The sequence below is a fragment of the Asterias amurensis genome, chromosome 6, assembly GCF_032118995.1.
Source record: "Asterias amurensis chromosome 6, ASM3211899v1".
NCBI lineage: Eukaryota > Metazoa > Echinodermata > Asteroidea > Forcipulatida > Asteriidae > Asterias > Asterias amurensis.
The window spans coordinates 21078001-21099470 of NC_092653.1; the positions used below are offsets into that span (position 1 = coordinate 21078001).

Genomic DNA, 21470 nt, shown 5'->3' on the forward strand with positions numbered 1-21470 from the left:
TATGTTGTCACAACTGCACAGGCCTACACGGGTTCTGTTTAGATGCATTCATTGCATGATATCAATTTGCAGTATGGCATATATTTAGTCTGTCATTGAAACCAAACTGGATGACACTAAATGATCAGACAGGGTGGTTATCTCACTAAAGAATACACTCTTCATTTCGCATTGTACACTAAAGCAAGTGCATAATTGTATGAATTGCTAGGAATGTTTCTCTCATTGCCAGCACCCATCTTGATTAGTATTGATACACTTACAATAACAAAGATGAACACTTCAAGGATTTGTACTTGTATATGTTTTTATTAATCTAGCTTGATTTTGATTTTTACCAGGTAAATCATCCTCGACTAACAGCTCACCAGGTCAGCAAGATCAAATGGCATGTATATCAGAGTCTCGTAAGAGCCCTGCCTCTGCCAAGGACACTGCCAAAGAGGCTCGAGAAGGACGTCGTTCATCAGACAACTTATACGGTGAGATGCATTCTCGAAGGACACCACCATGGGCAGACTCCAGTGATAGCAAAGACCGGCGTCCAAGTTCCAGGCCAGAACCTGGTGTGGCGTATGTCTCGCCTCATATATCCCATACATCACAGGTGCATCAGAGAACCCAACAGCAACAGCAACAGCAACAGCAGCAGCATCTGAAACAGGAACGGTTGCAGGAGCGGGATGTCTATGAAGTCGGTAGTAGTCATCCAGACATGACGGGTATGAGGTATCCTAGTGGATCTCTCGGGCGGGCGTTATACCCTGGCACCCGCTATGCTCGAGATGCACATGGGGAGATATACCAAGATAGAGAACACCCTCATGTGTCTTCCCCACCAGGGGTACCAACAGGAGCCCGCTCAACCCGTCCAAGCTCACCTTTCAAGCTTGTACCAATGGATCGAGCATCACAGTCTCAGCAACATCGGCCGATACCTTTACCACGTTCAACTAAGGGCAATGTACCTCCTCCCCCTCCACTCATCAACAAATTATCTCCAAAGCCTGTGAAGACAGAGAAGTCTTCACCATTAGGTCAGTCTCATGGTGGTTCCATCACTCAGGGTACTCCCATTAACTTCTCTACTGCTGCAAACCCTCAAGGGTAAGTACAACAAAACCAATTTACAACATGTTCATTACTCCGAAAATATTTTTCTTAAATGGTGTTTGAAGCTTAAATATGAATAGTAAACTTGCGGGTTCAACCACGAGTAAAATCTCTTTTGAAAAGAGCCGGTTTGGTCTTGACGTTTCGAACAGTATACTCTGCTTGTCTTCGAGACGAGACCAAACCGGCCCTTTTCAGAGCCACCACTCCTTCAAAAGAGATTTTTCTCATGGTTGTACCCGCAAGTTTACTATTCATATTTATATTTATAGTTAATCTTAATATTGTTCTTAGCTGTTGAGTTTGAAAGTGACGGTGCCATTTCTCATCAGCACTTTGCTGATAGCACTACCTGTAGCTTGAAATGCCTTTTACATGATATACCATTGTTTAGATGCAGGCATCTGTAGTAATTGTTTTGTTGTGTTAATCAAGCTCTTAACCCAGTCAAAAACCTAAACAAAGAAACCTCCATTAACAAAATCCATTAACATCTATCAGGCATGGTACATGTATTCTTTAAAGGATCTATGTACTTTTTTCTAACACAAAATACAATGTCCACAGATTCAAAACATTCAAAACACAGTTTTACTCATTTCTCAAAAACTATTGCACCTTAGGGAATGAAGGGAAGCTTTCTATCATTATCTTCGAACCCTGTAAGTTTAATGTAAATTTTTGGACATTTTAAAAAAAATACCAAAATCCTTTAATAATTTTTTAATTTGTATCGGGGGTTAAAGAATATTCATTTTATACTTGGTGAGTAAATAGCCTGAAATATTAAACCATGCACCATTATAAATAAGTACGTCAGCCCTTGTGTTAAAAAACATTTTCCTACTTTTTTCCCAAGGACCATATATCAAGCCTCATTTATATAAATGTTCATTTCAATTTGACTTGACTGATGGTTTGCTGTTTTATTACAGTCGTTATGAGAATACAATGCCCAGGATTCAGGCCGGATATGAAGGGCTACTTGTGAAGGGTCAACCATCAGCTACCTCCCCAAGGCAAGAAGCAGGAGGATGTGGTTCTATTACTCAAGGTACACCCATCAGTAGAGGAGGACGAGAGCTACCTGGAGGCTCTATCACTAGAGGTACACCTCTACCTCAACAACATGAGGCATCTGCATCAAAAAGTAGGCAGGAACATTCTTTATCAAGACTTTTGCTTTTCACACATTTATAAGTCGTCGAACAAACAAATAATTTTTGGTTAATTAAAAAAAAAAGTTAAGAAATTAACAGTAGTTATTTTTGGGATGAGTTATGTGACACCACTATTTAGATCGTTGAATTTTTTTTGATCTAGATATGATTTCAATTTCAATTCACTTTATTATCCACGATGGGAAATTCATTTCGGCCTTATATACAACAAATTTACAGAAAATTATTATCTGCCATAAAACAAACAAAAACACAACAAGCCACAGAAGTCTATTGTTCTTGATTTAGGGATTCTAGTGGCCGAGCTAATCAGAGCACTAGACTCGTGCTCTGATGTTTCTGTGCAACAGAGTGTGGGTTGGAGTCCTGGTCTTGACACTTATAAATCTCCTTAGGCAAGACACTTAGTGTTGTGTAGTCTACGTTAAAGAACCCAGTGCACTTAGCAAAAAGAGGATGGGTTCACCCACAGCACCTTCCTAACCATTTCATGGTGTTTTGTAAAGAAATTGGTCTCATAGTTCAAAATAGGTCCACAATACCTTGCAGGAAAGTACTGAATGATGAAGCGTCTTGAGCATGACTGAGTGACGGATATGAACGCTAAATAAGAAGCCACTGTTACTGTTAATGTTATTATTGTTACTATATTCCCTTGCATTTAGACAGATTTGAAGTTACCATTAAGGAGATAAAGACCTCCATGTATTCATTCATTCATTCTGTTTTATTGTCACATTACATATACAGTGAATATCACTTAGGTTTAAAAAAAAAACCCAATAAAATTACAAAAATACACTAAAACCACGAAGGTTACACAATAACAAACTGCACAATATGCAGAGAAACAACAGTAACAAATTGCAAACCCCTGAAACATTATTAATAACAAGTATTACTCATTCAGTAACCTCATTGCACTTGGATAAAAACTGTTGCAAGTAGGGTTGGAGTCAGTAAATCCTCTGAAGTGTAAAACTTTTATATTTCAAGGTTTTATGCATGATGGCAGAGGGGGTCACCGACCCCGCGGTGTATGTTGTCTTGATTGGCTTGCGCATGCATGGCCTATGTCTCTGTGTGGGTTCAACAGCACCCTCTCTTGATATTTTCCTATTCGCGATAAACCTTATTGAGTTGTATTCCTGCGTTCCTTACCTTACCAGTTGCTAATCATGAAAGTCAGAGAACCACACCAAGTAGCTATGAAGCCTCAGCATCAAGAAACACCCCAGTGTCGTATGAGAGTGATAGACCACGTTCTACTCAGGCAGGAATGCGTCGAGTCAGTTTGTATGAGAACCCATTAGCCAGGGGATCACCTGTCTATGTTAACACCAGTGGAACAATGCGAGGTATGTTTCTTGATGGACTAACCATTGCCTTTAAAAATCACTACAACATTATATATATAGTTGACGCTACTCGGGCTGAACTCCGCTCGAAACGTTGTGACAACTGGTATGTCCAATGTTAGAAATTTGTTTGTGCCATCCAGGCGGATCGGCATTGAACGATGGTCATTATGCCTACGGTAATAGTGTGCTAGGCCCAATTTCATAGAGCTGCTGAAGTATAAAGAGTAGCTAAGCGCCACAAAATTATGCTTACCAGAACAAGATTACCAGCCAAAATACAAAATACCATGTCACTATGCCGCCTGTGACTGTTATCCTGCTTATTATTGCAGACCAGACAAATTTTGAGCAATATTTCTGCTTTAGCAAAAAAACTTTAAACCTTTAATACAGCATTGAAATAAAGCATTATGATTTTTCGTTAAGTGAAAGTTAAGAAATCTTTTATTAAGCAGGATTTGTCTTTGCCTCTCATCACTGGAAGGGGTCCAGTGTTTAACACCACTACTTCTAAATTAAGCAGTCTGGTGCTTTGGGCCAAAGCTCTGGTGTTGTCAGTGAAATGGGTTCAGGTCCCAATCAGGGCACTTGTGTTTTTAAGCAAGTCACTTAACCATATTTGAGTCATTCTTTGAATGGTGCATAAACCCATAGGTCATGTATGTTGTGTTTACAAAGTGCTATCAATAGTTAGGCTGCATACAGGTATTCCAAAATAGCTATGTAAACCTTTTGTAAAAGAATGAGTGCTTTGACTTGCCAATAGATAAAGCCCTATATACATGTACAAAATGTGTGTTAGTATTATGAGAAAGGTTTGAATCCTGTCTGAGGTGCCTCTGGACTTATTTTTTAAGGACTTTGGAAACCTCTGAGTATACATTATTGGTTGTTGCACGCTATGACGGGGTCCATGGCGTTTTGTACACCCGAGGGGGAAAATGGCAGAGGGTGCCATTTCCCCTCGAGGGTATACAAAACCCATGGACCCCTGTCACAGCGTGTAACAATTATTTTGTTATACCTTTGTATAACTGTTATTCCTCTTCTCGAAGTTCTGTTGTCATCTTCAAACATTATTACGACGGACTATTCATTGTTTAATAAGCAGACGAACGAGAAACAATTCCCTCGAACCCGCGGTTGTTTCGTACACAGCGCTGGAAATCGACCAACGCCGGGAACGATCAAGGTGATGTACACCGGTGTACATCAGTTTTCATGTTACCCGGCCCGTCGAGCTATGTAACATGGGTGTTTGTTGCACGGTACGTGATTGGTTCTTGACCAATCAAACTTCACAGTTTGTTACCGAGGCATAACAAGTATATTTGTAACTGTCCATACTAAATCATGATTGTTCCCACATCAAGTCAAGCCGCCATGTCTCTTTATATCCCTGGTATCTTTGTAGCTGGTAACCCCTATGAGAGGCCAATGCACCAGATCGACCAAGCTACTGCATTATACATAGCTCAGCAGCAGCAACAACAACAACATCGAGAGTACATCAACCTGATGGCTAACAGAGCTGGACAACCAGATACAACATCATTCAGTAGCTCTAAAGAAACACTAGCAGGTTGGCCAAACTAATCACAACAATATATCACTTGAGGGTAAACTTTGGGTATTCAGAGATCTTTAAAAAAAAAAATTTCACACCCCAGCCGGGTGATCAATTTAAAATTTTGAGACGCCCGCAATTTTTTTCACCAGCCCACATGAATGTATGCACACCATTTTCAAATCGTTCAATTAAATAAGTAAATGGAAAATACAGAGAAGCAAAGTTTGCTAAATTGCGTGAATTTAAAAATAATCTATGGGATTTTACCACCTTTATTGCTACTAGTGGGATGCCGCGCTTCGCGCGGCAACCCCGCTAGAAAGCTCTATCTAAAGATGCTGCAAGTGTAGCGTTGTGTACAGGGGAGGGCTAAAGTGGCTTGGCAGGGTCACAATACAAATAACTGTGGCAAACAACCCATCCTAAGTTAAGATGAATCTTAATGCTTTGTGAAATTGTACACTTGTCCGTCTTTTTTCCGTTTCGGCATTGTCGATCCCATCCATATTTTCCAGTTTCCAGCGGATCCTGATAGTGGTTCTTTCCCAGTCCCGTTTATATCCTGTTTCGTTTATTTTGTTCCCGTTCAGTTTATTTTTTTCTGTTCTGTATAGTTTTCAAACCCCTTTGCTTTCCCCCCCCCCCCCTCACCAGCCTCGTTCATTTTTTCCCCCCAACTCCCTGTCCAACCGTGTGCCCCTTAACCCTATGATCCCGTCCCATATCTAACACCCACGCCTCCGTGCCTCTCCCGTCCCTGCGATCCCCTGCATTGGCATTGTTCTTTGCTTGCCACTGTTTGCCCATAACTCATATTTTCCAGTTTCGCGCGGGTCCGGTTTTGTTTCCCGTTTAATGGGCTTAATTTCCCCCCACTCAGTTTAATATTTTCCTGTCCCATGTCCAATATCACGATAGTCCCTTTTAATTTTGTTCAATTCCTACCCCAGCGCTGTTCATTTTCCCCGTCATTTCTATTTTTGCCGTTCCCCCGTCCCCCGTTCCACAGACGTACCACTTTGTGCCCCTACCTCCTATCCCCTTCCAGAATCTAACCCGTGCCTCCTTCCCGTCATCCCGTGCGTGAATTGTTCTTTGCACTTTTTGCGGTACCATAACTTTCTTGTTCCCCGCGGGTCCCGCCAGTCAGGTGGTTCTCCGTTTTGTGTATTTTTCTCTGTCCAGTTTTTTTTCTTTCTTTTTCCTCTTTCCGTATTATTTTTCCAGCCCCTTTACTAATGTTCCCTACATTTTTTGCCGTTCCCCGCCCTCTTCCAACAGATGTACCACACTACATGCCACTTCCATCTCCCTGTCCCCACAACGTGCTCTAATAACCCCCACCAGCCTTCGTCACAAAGGACGCTTGCCCTCAACCACAAAGTTGTACACGCTCGCGCTTTATTTGACTGTGACGTCACAAACAACACATGCCCCAACCCACGGGTACCCCAAAATTTACCCAGGACGCATCATTTTAGCAGGGTGCGGGCACCACTTGCCAAACAACAATGGCGGCGCCCATGCGATTTAAGCACTTTTATAATATAGATATTCCTTGGGTGGACTAAGGTTTTGACTCTGGCAACTTGTATTACCATGGTAACTTATGTGCCATTCTGGACACCATGACCAGAAATATGTTACTGGAAATTGTTTTATGTAGTTTTTCGAAATTTATAATTGCACCATTCTATACACTCCTCCCAGTATTGAAACTTTACTAACCATAGGCAATTTCAACCAATGATTCTATTTACATAACTATGTTTAGCACCAGCAGTGTCAGAAAATAGTGGTTGATTTTTATTCCTCTAAATTTCTTGATGGAATGGAAGAGATCAAAACACCCTGTACTAATGTCAGGATATTGTGTTGATGTAATAATTTGATTTGATTGATTGCGTAGGTGACTTTGCCACAGCTAAGCAGATGAGTATGAGGACTACATCAACTATAGCAGGTACTGGTATGTCTGTCACTACTTATCATTTATTACCTTTTATACACCCCTTGCATTGACTGCTATCCTTGGTCAAATGTGCGTAAAAGGCTATTATTCATATTTATTTATTATTTTATATTTATTCGTTCAAGCTTTAAAAACATCAAAAACGTACAGCAACAAAAACTAGAAATGTAAAAAAAAACATTAGGAAAGCAATTAGAGACATACATGTATCAAGAAGCAAACAGAAGCCTAGGGATTCCCCCAAAGTATCACTATCCAAAGGAGCAATCCCTTTAATAGGTAAATATATATATATATATATCATTGGCTGAGAGCCGTGAAAAGCCTGTACAACGCATGCACGTTTCCATCGATGGTGGTCAATGACGTCATGTGCATACCATCCATTGCCCCCCTTTTGTTTGTACTTTTTGGCAACAGCTCCTATTGGTTTTGTACAGACTTTCATATGGGGACCCTTCACTCAACCAGTAAACCTATTTTGTCCACTCTTGTCATAGGTCCCCAGTTTGAGTGTGTATAGCTAACCATTGATACATGATTTATGTGTCTCTGTCAAGAACAGCAGATTCAAAACCATTTTTATTTCAAAAGTAGTCACAGCTCAATTAACAAGAACCTTGTCAATGAAAAAAAAAGGGATTAAGTGTGTCATATTACCCCTTGCAGACATGTACATGTAACGCACTCCACAAAATGCACATATTCAATTTCCACCAATACAAAATTTATACAGTTTCAATTGTCATATTGAGGTTATTTTCAAATTTCACTCATAGACCCTTGTCTTTAAAAGTCAGTTATCTGATTTCAGTTGATTGAAAGTTAACTAGCCAGTTCATTTGAAATGTTTTGTGAAGTCACACTTCTGTTTTTTGTTAATTTTTAGGGGATTATGCAACAGCCAAACAGATGAGTCAACAGCAGCAGCAACAACAACAACAACAACAGCAGCAGCAGCAACAACAACAACAACAACAACAACAACAACAACAACAGCAGCAACAACAACAACAACAACAACAACAACAACAGCAACAACAGCAGCAGCAGCAACAACAACAGCAACAACAACAACAACAACAGCAACAACAACAACAACAACAACAACAACAACAGCAGCAGCAGCAGCAGATCCCTCATCAAATCACTTCTCAGATGGGTCAGCAACTGAGCCAGCAAATGCAGCAACAGATGAGTCAGCAGCTTGGTCAGCAGATGGGTCAACGAGGCACCTACCCGCCAACGTCTACCTCTAAAGATTCCAGACTGTCCCCAAGAAGAGAGTCACCATTAGCCAAACATTTCCCTCCTGGCCAGCCTCATGTTATGGACCCTCAACTACAACATGCTCAAATGCTCTCCTATGCTGCTCATGCTCAGGTTAGTGCATAAATAATAACTGTATTATTTAGTTTGGCTTAAAGGCACTGGACACTATTGGTAATTACTCAAAATAATAATTAGCATAAAACCTTACTTGGTAACAAGCAATGGGAGCTGTTGGCAGTATAAAACATTGTGAGAAATGGCTTCCTCTGAAGTAACATAGTTTGCGAGAAAGAAGTAATTTTCCACGAATTTGATTTTGTGACCTCAGAATTAGATTTTGAGGTCTCGAAATCAAGCATCTGAAAGCACACAACTTCTTGTGACAATGGTGTTTTTTTTCTTCAATATTATCTTGCAACTTCAATGACCAATTGAGCTCAAATTTTCACAGGTTTTTTATTTTATGGATATGTTGAGATAAAGCAAGTGAGAAGACTGGTCTTTGACAATTACCAATAGTGTCCAGTGCCTTTAACACCAAAGTAAACTTAGTAGACAGGTACCTCAGCTTGGATTCAAATCCACAAGAGGTGCCTGTGGATTTATTCCACAGGACTCGGAGAGTACAGATAATACAGTGCTTACTGTATTGAGTATACAATGCTCAAACATTAAATAGCAGGGGGCAAAACTAAATCATTTGTTGTCTATCATTGCAATGGTTACATCAATGAAGTAACTGACATTTCATCGACCTTGGCCTCTATTCTTGTAAGTCAATTCACTATGCGGGTGGGATCTGCTACATGCACAAAGTTTCCACTTCTGTCTCTAACATGACTAAAGCTTATTTTGACCTAAATCACTCATTTCATCCTTCATTGTAATTTCTCATAACAAAAACCTGATGATTCAGACAATGTTTGGAGTGCCATATACTTGTGTAACGCAAGTAAAATGAGTATGTTTCTCTTGCTGATGTTATTTCCTACTAGAGACAAACTAAATTAAGTGGGCATGACATCAATCTTACAAACAGGGTGGAATTAGCAATGGTAATGATACTCATGGATTAAATAGTAATTGCAAACAAGCTGAACTGGGTTTTGAACTTTTAGAAAAAATTAACAATGGTATCAATTTTGTTCTCCTTTGTATTTGTACAGGGTGGACAAATAGTGTATCTGCCGTACCTTCACCCCAATCAGCACCAACATCTTCTGTACCCTGGAGGCATCCCTACCACGCACTCCTCCCCTCACCCCTCTATTAGTCCCCATACCACACAGTCTCATGCTACCCATTCAGACAGAAGAACTAGCTCCCCAATGCAGCAACAGCAGCAGCGTGAAGTCACATCCCCAGCGGAGCACTATGCACAACAGCAAGCTGTTAATCTATCACGAGGATGGCCGCCATCCCAGAACCCAAATTCTGTCCGTTTTAAAGTCCCACCAAGGAGTTCATCAAGCCCAGGAGCTCATCCAGGTACAGGGGCACACCCAGTCACCCATCCGGGTGCCCTACCTGTAACATGTGTACACACTGCAACAGGGACACATACCCTGACAGCTGTCCACCCAGCGTACGCCCATGCAGGTGCCCATTTAGTGGGTAGTAGTCACCCTGGAGCGGGTCACCCACATCACATGGCTGCAATGGGGAGTATCTTGAGAGGTACACCCATCAGACCTCCACCCAGTATTACTATGGGAACACCCAACCCAGAGCTTAGAGGTGAAACTCCAAGAAGTCGAGCTGAAAGCACATCAGGTTAGTCACAAGTAAACTGATTTCACTGGTTAACTAGCTATCACATTGAATCCATCCAAAGAATATTGCCGCTGGTCTTGTATTTGTTTTCAATCATTGAACTTGTCTGTGTAAAAAAACAAAATTTTTCATTCAATTTTGGGCGTACTTGAAAGAGCTCTCCATTGTCCGAATAAATGTGTTTTCAAGTGAGTCTTGAATGAGTTGATAGATGATGTGCTTATTCCAGAGTGCTGTTGCAGCCTCTGCATATGCTATACGACCATAGTAGATGTATGTGCCTAGGCAATTTGTATGAAAGATAAGGAAACACATCTTCTTTTTAAAGTTGTTAAAGGATTTGGGTACTTTTTGCAACACAAAACACAATGTCCACAGATTTACATTACACCATACACCGTTTGAAGATAATGATAGTAGAAAGTGTACCTTAAAACTTTATTTGCTGAGGTGCTGTAGTTTTTGAACAATGATTTTTGTCTCATGATCACTGAGACGAAAATTATTTTCATTACATTGTTTTACTTATTTCTCAAAAACTATGGCACCCCAGAAAGTAATACTTTAAGGGAAGCTTTCTACTATCATTATCTTCAAACTGTGTAAGTTTAGTCTAAATCTGTAGACATGGTGTTTTTTTGTCCTTCAAAAAGTACCCAGACCCTTTAAATAGGTTTCTACAAGTCTCTCTACAACAAGGATGTATTATGGCAACAGGATGCACAACCAATGGCAGATAGAAGCTTTCTTGCTCGGAAGCAATCTTTCAAAAGAAAAGATAGCCTAAGATTTCTCGTAGGCGCAACATTTGGTACATCAGTTGTTCCGATATTGTTGTGATTGAATATTGAATACAAGTATATGATATTATTTGCAGGTTCAGTTGGAAGTAAATCACCTGGAGTATCGAGTGGATCCGATGCCTTTCAGACCCTGGTCCATGTAGCTGCCTCAGCTGAGACACTCTCAACAGCTCAAGAGAAAGGTACATTTATCATCTTCACTTAAAGGATCTATGTACTGTTTTCTAACACAAAACACAATGTCCACAGATTTACATTAAACTTAAACAGTTTGAAGATAATGATAGAAGAAAGCTTCCCTGAAAACATTACTTACCTAGGTGCTGTAGTTTTGGAGTAAAACAATGTCACAAAAATAGCATGTAAATACGTATTACATGTAACCAATTACATGTATGGTACATGTATGTTATGGTATAATACCATAACTGGTTAATACGCTTTACACGCTAAAAAATTGTTTGTCTCACTGAGACGAAAATTTTGTTGAGAGTTGTTTTACTCATTTCTCAAAAACTACACAACCTCAGTTAGTAATATTTGAAGGGAAGCTTTCCACTATCATTATCTTCAAACCATGTAAGTTTAATGTAAATCTGTGGGCATTTTGAAAAAGTACATGTACCTGCATCCTTTAACTGTAGATAATACCCTCACCAATGGAATCAAATCTAGACTGCGCTAATGAGTCTGACCCCATTTTGTAATTTGAGAATTGGTATTCATTATTGCCATTATACATAGGGAGCAAGACATAGATTGTTTGGTATTGATAAAGGTCTGTATGAGTTTGATGTATAGACCTTTCTATTGTTGATTAGGCCTGGGCGAATTATTCGAATATCCGGTTAATGGCGAATACATGTACAGTACCGATTGAAAATAACAAGACGCCGTGCGATAAATTTAGCGCGCAAACGAGCGTGGAGGTTGGCGCGATAACATGTCTTGAAAAAAAGTCAAATAGCCGTCGGTATATTAACGCGTGACTCACGCGTGGAGTGCCACGCGCTAAACTTGCAAAACCCACGCGACATTTTGCGTGATTACTAGAGAAAGAATAGTGCTTTGATGTCGCTCAATTCCCATGATTATCCCCATAATGAAGGTTGCTTTGATGTTGTGTAATTCACCGTTATTACTGAGATTGAAGGATGCTTTGATGTTGCGTGATTCACCGGCGCTATACATGTGTAGTTGATTATTTTGGGTGTTTAAATAATGGTCTTTTAAAATGAATTTGGCGGTCTGATTGTGAAAAAAAAATAGACTCAATGTGTATTTTCATTGTTGTGAAATTAAATGCCAGTCGCTGTCGGCATCTTGTGTCTGTAGTTAGTGTCGGCATCTTGTGTCTGTGATTAGGTGTCGGAAACTTGTGTCTGTGATTGGAAGTTGGCATTGCTTGAGTTGTGATTGGTTATAAGCCAAGACAATGTTCAACTTGGTTCAACCTTTGAGAAGTCTGCGTCGTCGCCATATTTTCTTTGGTCCAATACCATCTGCGCGACGCCCACGCGTGGAGCGCCATGCGCTAAACTGGCAGTACCCACGCGACATTTTGCGTGATTTCCCGAGAATGTACGTGCTTTGATGATGCCTGATTTACCGGCGCCATACATGTACATGTACATAGTTGATTACTTTGTAACGTCGGCATCTTGTGTCTGTGATTAGGTGTCGACATCTTGTGTCTGTGATTAGGTTTCGGCAACTTGTGTCTGTGATTGGAAGTTTGCATTATTTTGCTTGAGTTGTGATTGGTTAAAGTCCAGACAATGTTCTTAAACCTTTTAGAAGTCTGGGTCCCCATTTTCTTTGGTCCAAGACCACCAACGGCGTGGCCCACGCGTGGAGCGCCACGCGACATTTTTCGTGATTACCCGAGAATGTATGGTGCTTTGATGATGTGTGATTCACCGGTGCTTTGATGATTCACCGGCGTCAATTTTTTTTATTTTGTGTGCTTATATATTATTCTTTTGAAATGGATTGGGATTGTCATTATATAAAAAAAACCATATACTCCAGGCAGGTGTATCCTGGCTGTAGTTTTATTTGTTGTAAAGTTAAATGCCAGTCGGTGTCGGCAACTAGTTGTGTATGTGATCGGAATTCATTCGATTGAGGTGTGATTACGCCTGGGCAATTTCAGCCACGGTTCAACCATTAAGAAGTTTGCGTCCGTGTTTTCTGTGAGTATGATTGACACTCTTATCGAGATCCAATCATGTCTTATCTTAACCCCCCCCCCCCCCCAAGTTTGTTATACATTTTGTTTCCCTCAAAAGACAAGCCGCTGGGTTGCGCGGTGTCTCTGTGGTTTTCTTTGGGTTCGGTGGTTCCCTGGCCAGTGTTGTAAGCTAGGACATTTTTAGTGGTGGGCGCAGCTAAATTTAAATTTGGTCAGAAATTGCGAGCAGTGCGTGCGTACTTTGTTGTAAGGATTGTTTTCAGGGCTAAATATTAACATTCCAATTGTGCCAAATACACATTATGTAAGATTCAAGATTCACAATTTTTAAGTATAATGACAATTGTTATTACAAAAATGTGTTAATACAAAATAATTGTGATGCATTTGTTGTGAACAGACTGTTTTTGAAATAGTTTCTGCTGTTTGCTTGTTGTAATCCCGCCGCGATAAAGTTGAACTTGAACTTTGAAGGTGGAGTAACTGTCTCGATAGTCTCAGGTACAGTTTCATTCTCAGCACTAACTGAAGCTGCACGAGATACATCTTCCAATCTTTTTGCGTTTTCCAAAAAAGTCGTCCAGCTTACCGTACGTTGCGAGGCCATCTTAAAATTTACACAGATCTCATTCAAGTTAAAAACCCAGCGCGCTGTCACACGTGTGGGCGAAGCGAACGTGTTTACATGCCTACATCCGGGACACGCGAACTCGTACACTAGACTTTACACAGCCCTTGTACTGTTGTGTGGCGATACTGTTTGTGTGTACATGGAATGCGTGAAATCCCCGCGAAAACCTCACGACTAGACTTGTAGTGCACTCTAGGGTCTACCACAGCGCGCGCTGGTGTACACCACATGTACACACATACATCGTGTACATGTGCACGATACCAGCACCGCCGCCCACCGTGGCTACAACACTGTCCCTGGCCAAATGCCAGTTGAAATGACATTGGGAATTTAACAGCCAATTGGAAAATTGTGTTTTACAATACGACCAGTCTTGATTTGTGTATAGGTATCGCCTCCAGTAATGACTTAGACTACGTTTGTTGACGATAAAACTACTTTAGTGATGGTACCCAACCCTTCCCCTTCGGTACGGTAGATTAGTACGGTAGACTAATACAATATTAATACAATAATTATTATCAATGTTATCAATATTAGCAATATTATCAATATTAACAATTTGTTTAAGAGACGGTTTTAAAAGTACCTGTTTTTAGATATCAATCGATGTTTATTTTGAGCATAACAAAATGTACTTTCCACAAAGGAAATTATTTGACGCTTGAAATGTAGTTGTCTTTTGTTACTGAGATCATAGACTAAAACTATCCAAAGATCGTTGCCAATTTGCTTCTGAAATTACTCTGGCGATCATACTAACTCTCCCTCTTCGGTACCATAGATAAACACATTAACACTTGACAAATTCATTTTGTTTTCTTCAAAGTAACGCCTTAAAAGTTACTTGTGTTGTAATAATCACGGGCAGTTATATATTTACAACAGATTTATTCGACATGATTGAGTTTTTCTCCCGAAAATCTGATCTGTGTCCAACTTGTTATTTTTTAGTAATAATATTAATGCCCATAAAAGCGGAACGCCATCACAAGTTATTACCCAACTATGAAACTGTTAAAATATTAACATTTAGTTCGGCACAGGCAAGCGTATACATATTCAAATGGGCAACTGTAAGTGACTTTGCGGTGACGTTATCAAGCATCAGGATATTTTTATTAGTTGGTTAATTTTATTGCGGATCGCGGCGATGTTTTTTTCTTGGAAAAAAACAAAAAACAATCGAAATCCACACAAATTGTAGTTGTGTTCGCCCGGTGGCGTACATACAACATTTTTAGTTTACAATAATCCATAATTTAATTCAATTTTGTTTCATCACACCCGCACCCCCGCCCCCCCCCCCCCCCCGGCAACGTAAACAATTTTAAAGTATGGATATACGTTGACCTCATTTTTATTTAGGTGAAGGCAAACGGATTACTGGTCGTACCCAACCCTTCCTGTTCGGTACGGTAGATTAATACACATGACAATCATATTAACAATTTGTTTTTGAGTCGGTTTTAAAGATGTTTTTTAATAACCATCGCCGTTTATTGATAAAAATGTACGTATCACAAAGGAATTATTTTGCGCTTATTTCCTTGATAATGAAGGACTAGAACACTATCCAAAGATCGTTGTCAATTTGCTTCTGAAAATACTCTAGCGACCGTATGTCCGTAACTCTCCCTCTTCGGAACCGCGTGGATCAACATCTGACCGTAAATTTATTTTGTTCAAAGTAAGTCTTTAAAGTGAAGTGTATTATAATTAACCTCGGGCGATATTTTTTCATTAAAGATTTATTTGACATAATTTCGTTCTGGTGCCGTCTTTGGTTTTAAAACCACACTAAAATAATATTGAAACAAATCGAAATCCATATGTTTCGTGTCCGCCCGCCCGGCGACGAATAATAATAATTTACAGTTTTGGTCAGGTTATCTTAACATTATGAATAATTGAAGTCGATTTTGTTTTCTTATATCCACACCCCCTGTTTACAAAAATACAAATTTTCAGCTATGGATAATATACGAATAAGGGTTGAACTTTTGATGATGTTGACCTCATTTTTATTTAAGTGAAGCCAAACGGATTAATGTGAATCTCCCATGTATATTAAATTTATAATGATATCCGTTTGTGGATGATAACATTACTCTATCGATCGTACCCATTAAAACCCTTTCAATAGATTAATTATGACAATCAATGTGATATTTTATTTTTAACCATCGATGTTTATTTTGATCATAAAAATGCACTAATCAAAATGGATATATTTGACGCTCGAGTTTTGTCTTTGGTTACTGAAGGACTAAAACTATCCAAAGATCGTTTCAAATTTGGTTTAAAAATTACCCAGGCTAGCGATCGTACGTCTGTAACTCTCCCTCTTCGGTTCCTTGGATTAAAGCTTGACCGTAAATATTAACAAGTAAAAAAAAAAATCAAAGTCGTATTTTTTATTTAGTCTCCGGCAGTTATTTTAATCAAAGGTTCCTGCTACCATTACAACGTAAGTTTAGTATTGGCATTTTTAAAAGTCATATACCAAACGTATACACTATGCGGATATGCACACTGCTTGTAGAACTAGTTTGCTCTCTACACAAAAAGAAGAGCAAAATAATCGATAATGAAAGCTGACTGTACTGTGTGGTGGATAATATAATACGCGCATGTTTAAAAGACTGTCAAGTTTTAAAACAGAATCTGCCAAGTGAAGTAATACATTGTAACAAGCCACAGCCAGCGTATCATACGCAAACGCTCTGTATAAAGTTAAATCCTCAGTGTGCGGGGGGGGGGGGGGGCATAGAGCTCTATATTTAGCTCTCTCTATGTGTGTGTGTGTGTGTGGGATACACTGTGTGTACTTTAATTTCCATGGCCCGATCTATAAACCTACACAAATTTCGCATTGCAGGCGAATAGGCAATGATTCTTTTAGATTCGTATTACTTACAACACGACGATTTCTCGTGCAACACTCTTAAAATTCAATTTTGTTTTTGCTTTTTACTCGAATCTACAAAAACAAAAATTCAATCAAAATAGCAACATCAAAACATTGTTTTAAATTATTAAACCAACGACCAGTTAGTGTTGAGCAACTCGGGCAAAAGTACTATGAAAATAGGCGAAAACATTTGTATATACATTTTTAAAACCCATACAAACAACCAAGCCAGCACCCCATAATGTACCCATCTATCGTTCAAAAGGTATATATAAAAATGTATAATTAAAAAAACGGACACAATTAAATAAAGCTGATAGGCGAGAAAACACTGCTTAGCTAAATTCTTTGCTGTATAAAAGCAAAATATGAGTGGGGCACAAGTTGCAACGATGTAAATTTTATGGAATTTTGGCTGGTACACTGTGTCTGCTAAGCAAGTGTTTTTCTGTGCTTAGCATTTTCTGTGATTATGGGCTTTATGAATTTGAACCCTCTTTGAAGAAGAATAACTGACAGACAGACTTCAACTTCGCGCTTGAAGGGGACACAGCAATTTTCCTTAGGTCTTCTTACGTTTTTATGCACTTCTTTTGGGGAAAATAAGTTTGTATTGGAACCTTGCAGCACTGCAATTTTAAGGCCTGCGACTTTCCTTAACAAGATTGTAATAAGAATGATATGAAAATAGCAATATTCAGAATGATGTGTACAGCTCAACTTGTTCCCTCTTCATTAACGCAGGACTTATTTGGCTTAGAAGTTTTTTTCCAGTACTTTACGTTTCGAGGAAAGCATATCTGCCATTTAATACATGTTTAATAAATACTGTGGCTCAAAAATACTGGGGGTGATTGACAGCTCCAATGTTCAACGATTCCTCTGTGGTGCCGCTGGTTGAATTGTTGTGGCCTTTGATTGCGGGACATTCTGTTGATGGTAATTCAATCCGACTGGGGACAGATTGTGCATATGTGCAAAGATTCGAGCGCTTCCTAGCAACAGTGTTGCCATAGAGCACCAAACTGAGTTTCAACATTGTACCCGTAAAATTGAAGTAATGTTTCTCAAAAGCAGCTAAATAAACTTTCTACTGCAGTAGTATGATTTTACCTTACTTAGTAAGTTATTGCGGCACCATTTGACGCAATGAGGTGTTGAGTGATCCCGAACTGGTCAAGGGTAAATTGCCCCCACAAAGAAGATTTTGGTAACTTCGTCTCCTCAAAAAAACAAAATGACTGCACAGTATTAACAGGAATGTTTTTATACACATTCTTAGCATTTTACATAAATATTTTTTGCCCCGGCACTCCAATTCTAAAGGTAAGAAGTTGAAACAGTGTTTTTCAACCAACATTTTTAAACGAAAAAATGATCAATTTCGCAGATAACCTTCTGGAAAACGGTCATAATTTATTTGCTGATGATATTTGGCACCTTATTTTTAGGTTTGTTGGTTTAATGGGTGTTAATCTTCACCTTTATCAACAGAAATTGGTAATAATGAGAAGTGATATAATTATTTGGTTATTGCAAAGTTGAAGTGATCCCGAACCGGTCAATGATCCCGAACTGGTCAAATGACTGTACTTTTGACGAGTTTGCTTCCTTTTCCAGAGTGTATTAACAAGTTGAAATTTTTGACAATTCATGCAAACCGTTGCTGTTCATTGTTAATAATTTATATGAAAATAGTTACTTCAAATTTCAATAAAATATTTGAAAATGTATAGAATGGAAGTGGTTGTCCATTGATGTCCGTCCCTCACGCATAAGAATGACCCAGCTCTCAAAGTCTGATTTCCACTCATACGAGATTGTGTTTTGAGAATCTACGTCTAGATTGTACAACAGTGTGCACGTACAACCGCACGTAGGTAGCGCCTATGTACAATGTATGCTGTAGTGAAAAGGTGCTACTGATCTAACGTAACAAAATGGATGTTTTCCTACACACACAATGTATAGGGTTATTTTCATCTAAAAAAATCGATAACGAAATCTAGTTGTGTGTGGATAATACGTGTGCACATTGTATGTATGCAGTCTGTGCAGTAAAGGTCTGTGCAGTAAATAATGACGGCGTATTCGAATCTGCCAGCTAGTGTTGAATCAAAACGCCAGCGAGTACATTTTTCATCAAGAAACTAATGCTTGACACATTCTTTGCTGAGCAAGAATTTAGTGGGCACCAGTCACAACAATTTAAACTTTATGATGTAAAAGTTCGGCTGGTTACCTGTTTATGTAATACCTTTCTGTGCTTATAGCAGGCGACATGATAGAGGTGCTAACATGCTTAAATTATGGCAGGGCCCAATTTCATAATGTTGTTAAACAAAAAAATATTGCTTAGCAAATGTCTATACTAAGCTTAGTAGGCAACCAGTTGCAAAAATACAACCTTTACGGAACTTTGGCTGATTACAAGTTTCTTTTAAGCCAGATTTGTCTGTGCATGCTTGGCGGTCAGTTTTTATACTTACAGGCCTGATGAGTTCATTTCATAGCAGATTCAAGTTCAGCTTTATGAAAATCAGAATTTCGGATTTCCCCCCAGTTTTTCAGGAAGGGTTGTCCATTTTAATGCGGATTACACAACACGCAAAACATAGACGTAAGCACTGTAAGCGCAGTTTTTTTTTGCCTACGGTAACAGAGACATGAAACTATGAAACTGGACCGGGTCATGTATCATCAGCATGCACTGTGTGTCGTTGCGTTTATTACAAGTCAAACTCAAAGGCCTGATTTTTCCCATGAATGGACAGAATACATTACACATCCAAAGTTGCTATAATTGTGCAGCTGATACAATTAATATTAGGCTGTGCTTAAAAAAATAATAATAATAGAATGGTTTTATAGTGTCGGACCTTCCATAAAATATTATGTAATCCGACTGGAGACACGTGCATCGGTAATGGAAAGATCCTCGCGCTTCCTAGCAACAGTGTTGCTATGGAGCGTTGCCGCTAACATTGTGATAATGTGATGCCTGTGGTTGTATTACTACATTGTTGTTGATTAACTAACTTGATTTTTTACAAGAATAGTGCAGACTTCAAAAATGTGACGAAATTTGTTTCGTCTTAGCAGCTTTAAACTTAACTTTCTAACTGAAACAAAACCATAAAACTTATTTCGTAAAGAATAAATTATTCCGACAATCAGTTTTTGAGAATTACCCCAAATTATCCATGCCAAAAAGTAAAAGCTGACTTTGTGGTGTATTTTTTTTTTTTTCTCCGAGCTTTTGTATCCTTAACTAGGAGAAATGACAGCTTCACGTGATGTTTGTTTGGTCCGAGTGTCTGTGCTAAGCAAAGTCCAACCAGCTTTACATGAGAACAATTTGTATTCATTTGCCGCCAAACAGTGGATGTTCCTCATGAAACATTGGTTGTGTATATAGTATATAGGCCTAGTTGATAAACTAACCTTAAATGATACTCTATCTAAAGAATATTAACTTTATAAGTTAAATATAGTCTCCAAGTAGGGCCAGTGAAAAATAGAAACAATAATTTACAGGGGGGGGTACGATTCCTCTGTGGTGCCGCTGTGGTTTGGAGTTTCTTTACTTTATAAGCCTTCACATAAAACAGCAGATTCCTTCAACATAAATACGTGATTGGTTGATTCTGTGGATCGGGGCTTCTCTCTTTTTGTGGTTATATCGCTTGCGTGTGGAAATAATTGATGCGACAAGGCCCATGCTTTGGAATATTCTTACGCTGCTCGGAGTATGGTGCCTAAATAAAGAACACGTCCACACGTCCTTTGTATTTTTTGGAATTAAATCGCTCTTCCATCTCATGTGGAATAATTAATTTAGCGCGTGGAATCCATTAATTTAGCGCGAATGCTTATCATTAAGATCAATTGGGACTTATCGCGTGGGGGAATAAGGTTCTGTACTATTAAAAAAAACAGATACATTACAACATTATCACTGGATCGTAGCCAAGTCCGACGATTCTCAAACCACAATGTTATGTCATGACCTTTTTTGACGCAATTAAATATTTACTGCTCCCGCAACTAATTGTTTTCTATTGTTATTGCGTTCACCTCTACCGAAATTAATTAATTAATCGATGTTCAGCAGAAACTGATGCTTATAATAATAATAATAATAATAATAATAAAAATAATAATTATCTCAGATCTTGCTTAGATTCAACCAATGTTCCTTGGTACAGGCTTCTTGAGTTTATTTCATACCCAGTATTTTCCGTTTTTATAAGGAATTTGGTCTTGTGTGGGTGAACTCCTCAACGCAGAGTCCATGCCAACTTTTATGGCTCTGCTTACCGCCGGCAAAACTTGCATCACCATTCTCCGCCTTTTGTACAAGCGCCCCATTTCTGTTAACTCTATCAGATTTCGGGAAAGGGTTGTCCACTTTTGGTCCTCTTTTTATGTAGGCAAATAATGCCTAGTAAAAACATGGAGAACACAAGCACACAAGCAAAACACCGTTGCTATAAACCTTAGAGGTATGCTAAAACCAATCCGTGAAAATGCGCTATTATAGATGCTAGGCGAAGCACCCCGTAAGCGCAGTTTTTGTTTTGCTTATAGCTTAAGGTAAGAAAACTGGGCCGGGTCATGTAGTATGTGTATCGTCCGTTGCGTTTATTACAAGTTGCGTTTATTTCAAGTCAAAGGCCTGAT

General features: G+C 39.1%; 1 protein-coding gene across 7 annotated transcripts in view; it reads left to right on the forward strand.

The window, feature by feature from the left end:
- The window catches only part of LOC139938976 (uncharacterized), an 88373-nt gene that overhangs the window by 53185 nt on the left and 13718 nt on the right, over positions 1–21470 (forward strand). For 5 of the 7 annotated variants that reach the window (XM_071934662.1, XM_071934664.1, XM_071934667.1 and 2 more), the window contains exons 22-29: positions 342–1107; positions 2049–2263; positions 3464–3652; positions 5070–5237; positions 7135–7194; positions 8087–8580; positions 9636–10242; positions 11120–11227. In XM_071934662.1, the coding sequence (XP_071790763.1) occupies positions 342–1107; positions 2049–2263; positions 3464–3652; positions 5070–5237; positions 7135–7194; positions 8087–8580; positions 9636–10242; positions 11120–11227 (2607 nt within the window). The remainder of the gene's footprint in view (positions 1–341; positions 1108–2048; positions 2264–3463; positions 3653–5069; positions 5238–7134; positions 7195–8086; positions 8581–9635; positions 10243–11119; positions 11228–21470) is intronic. The other 2 variants (XM_071934666.1, XM_071934668.1) reach the window with 1 other exon arrangement.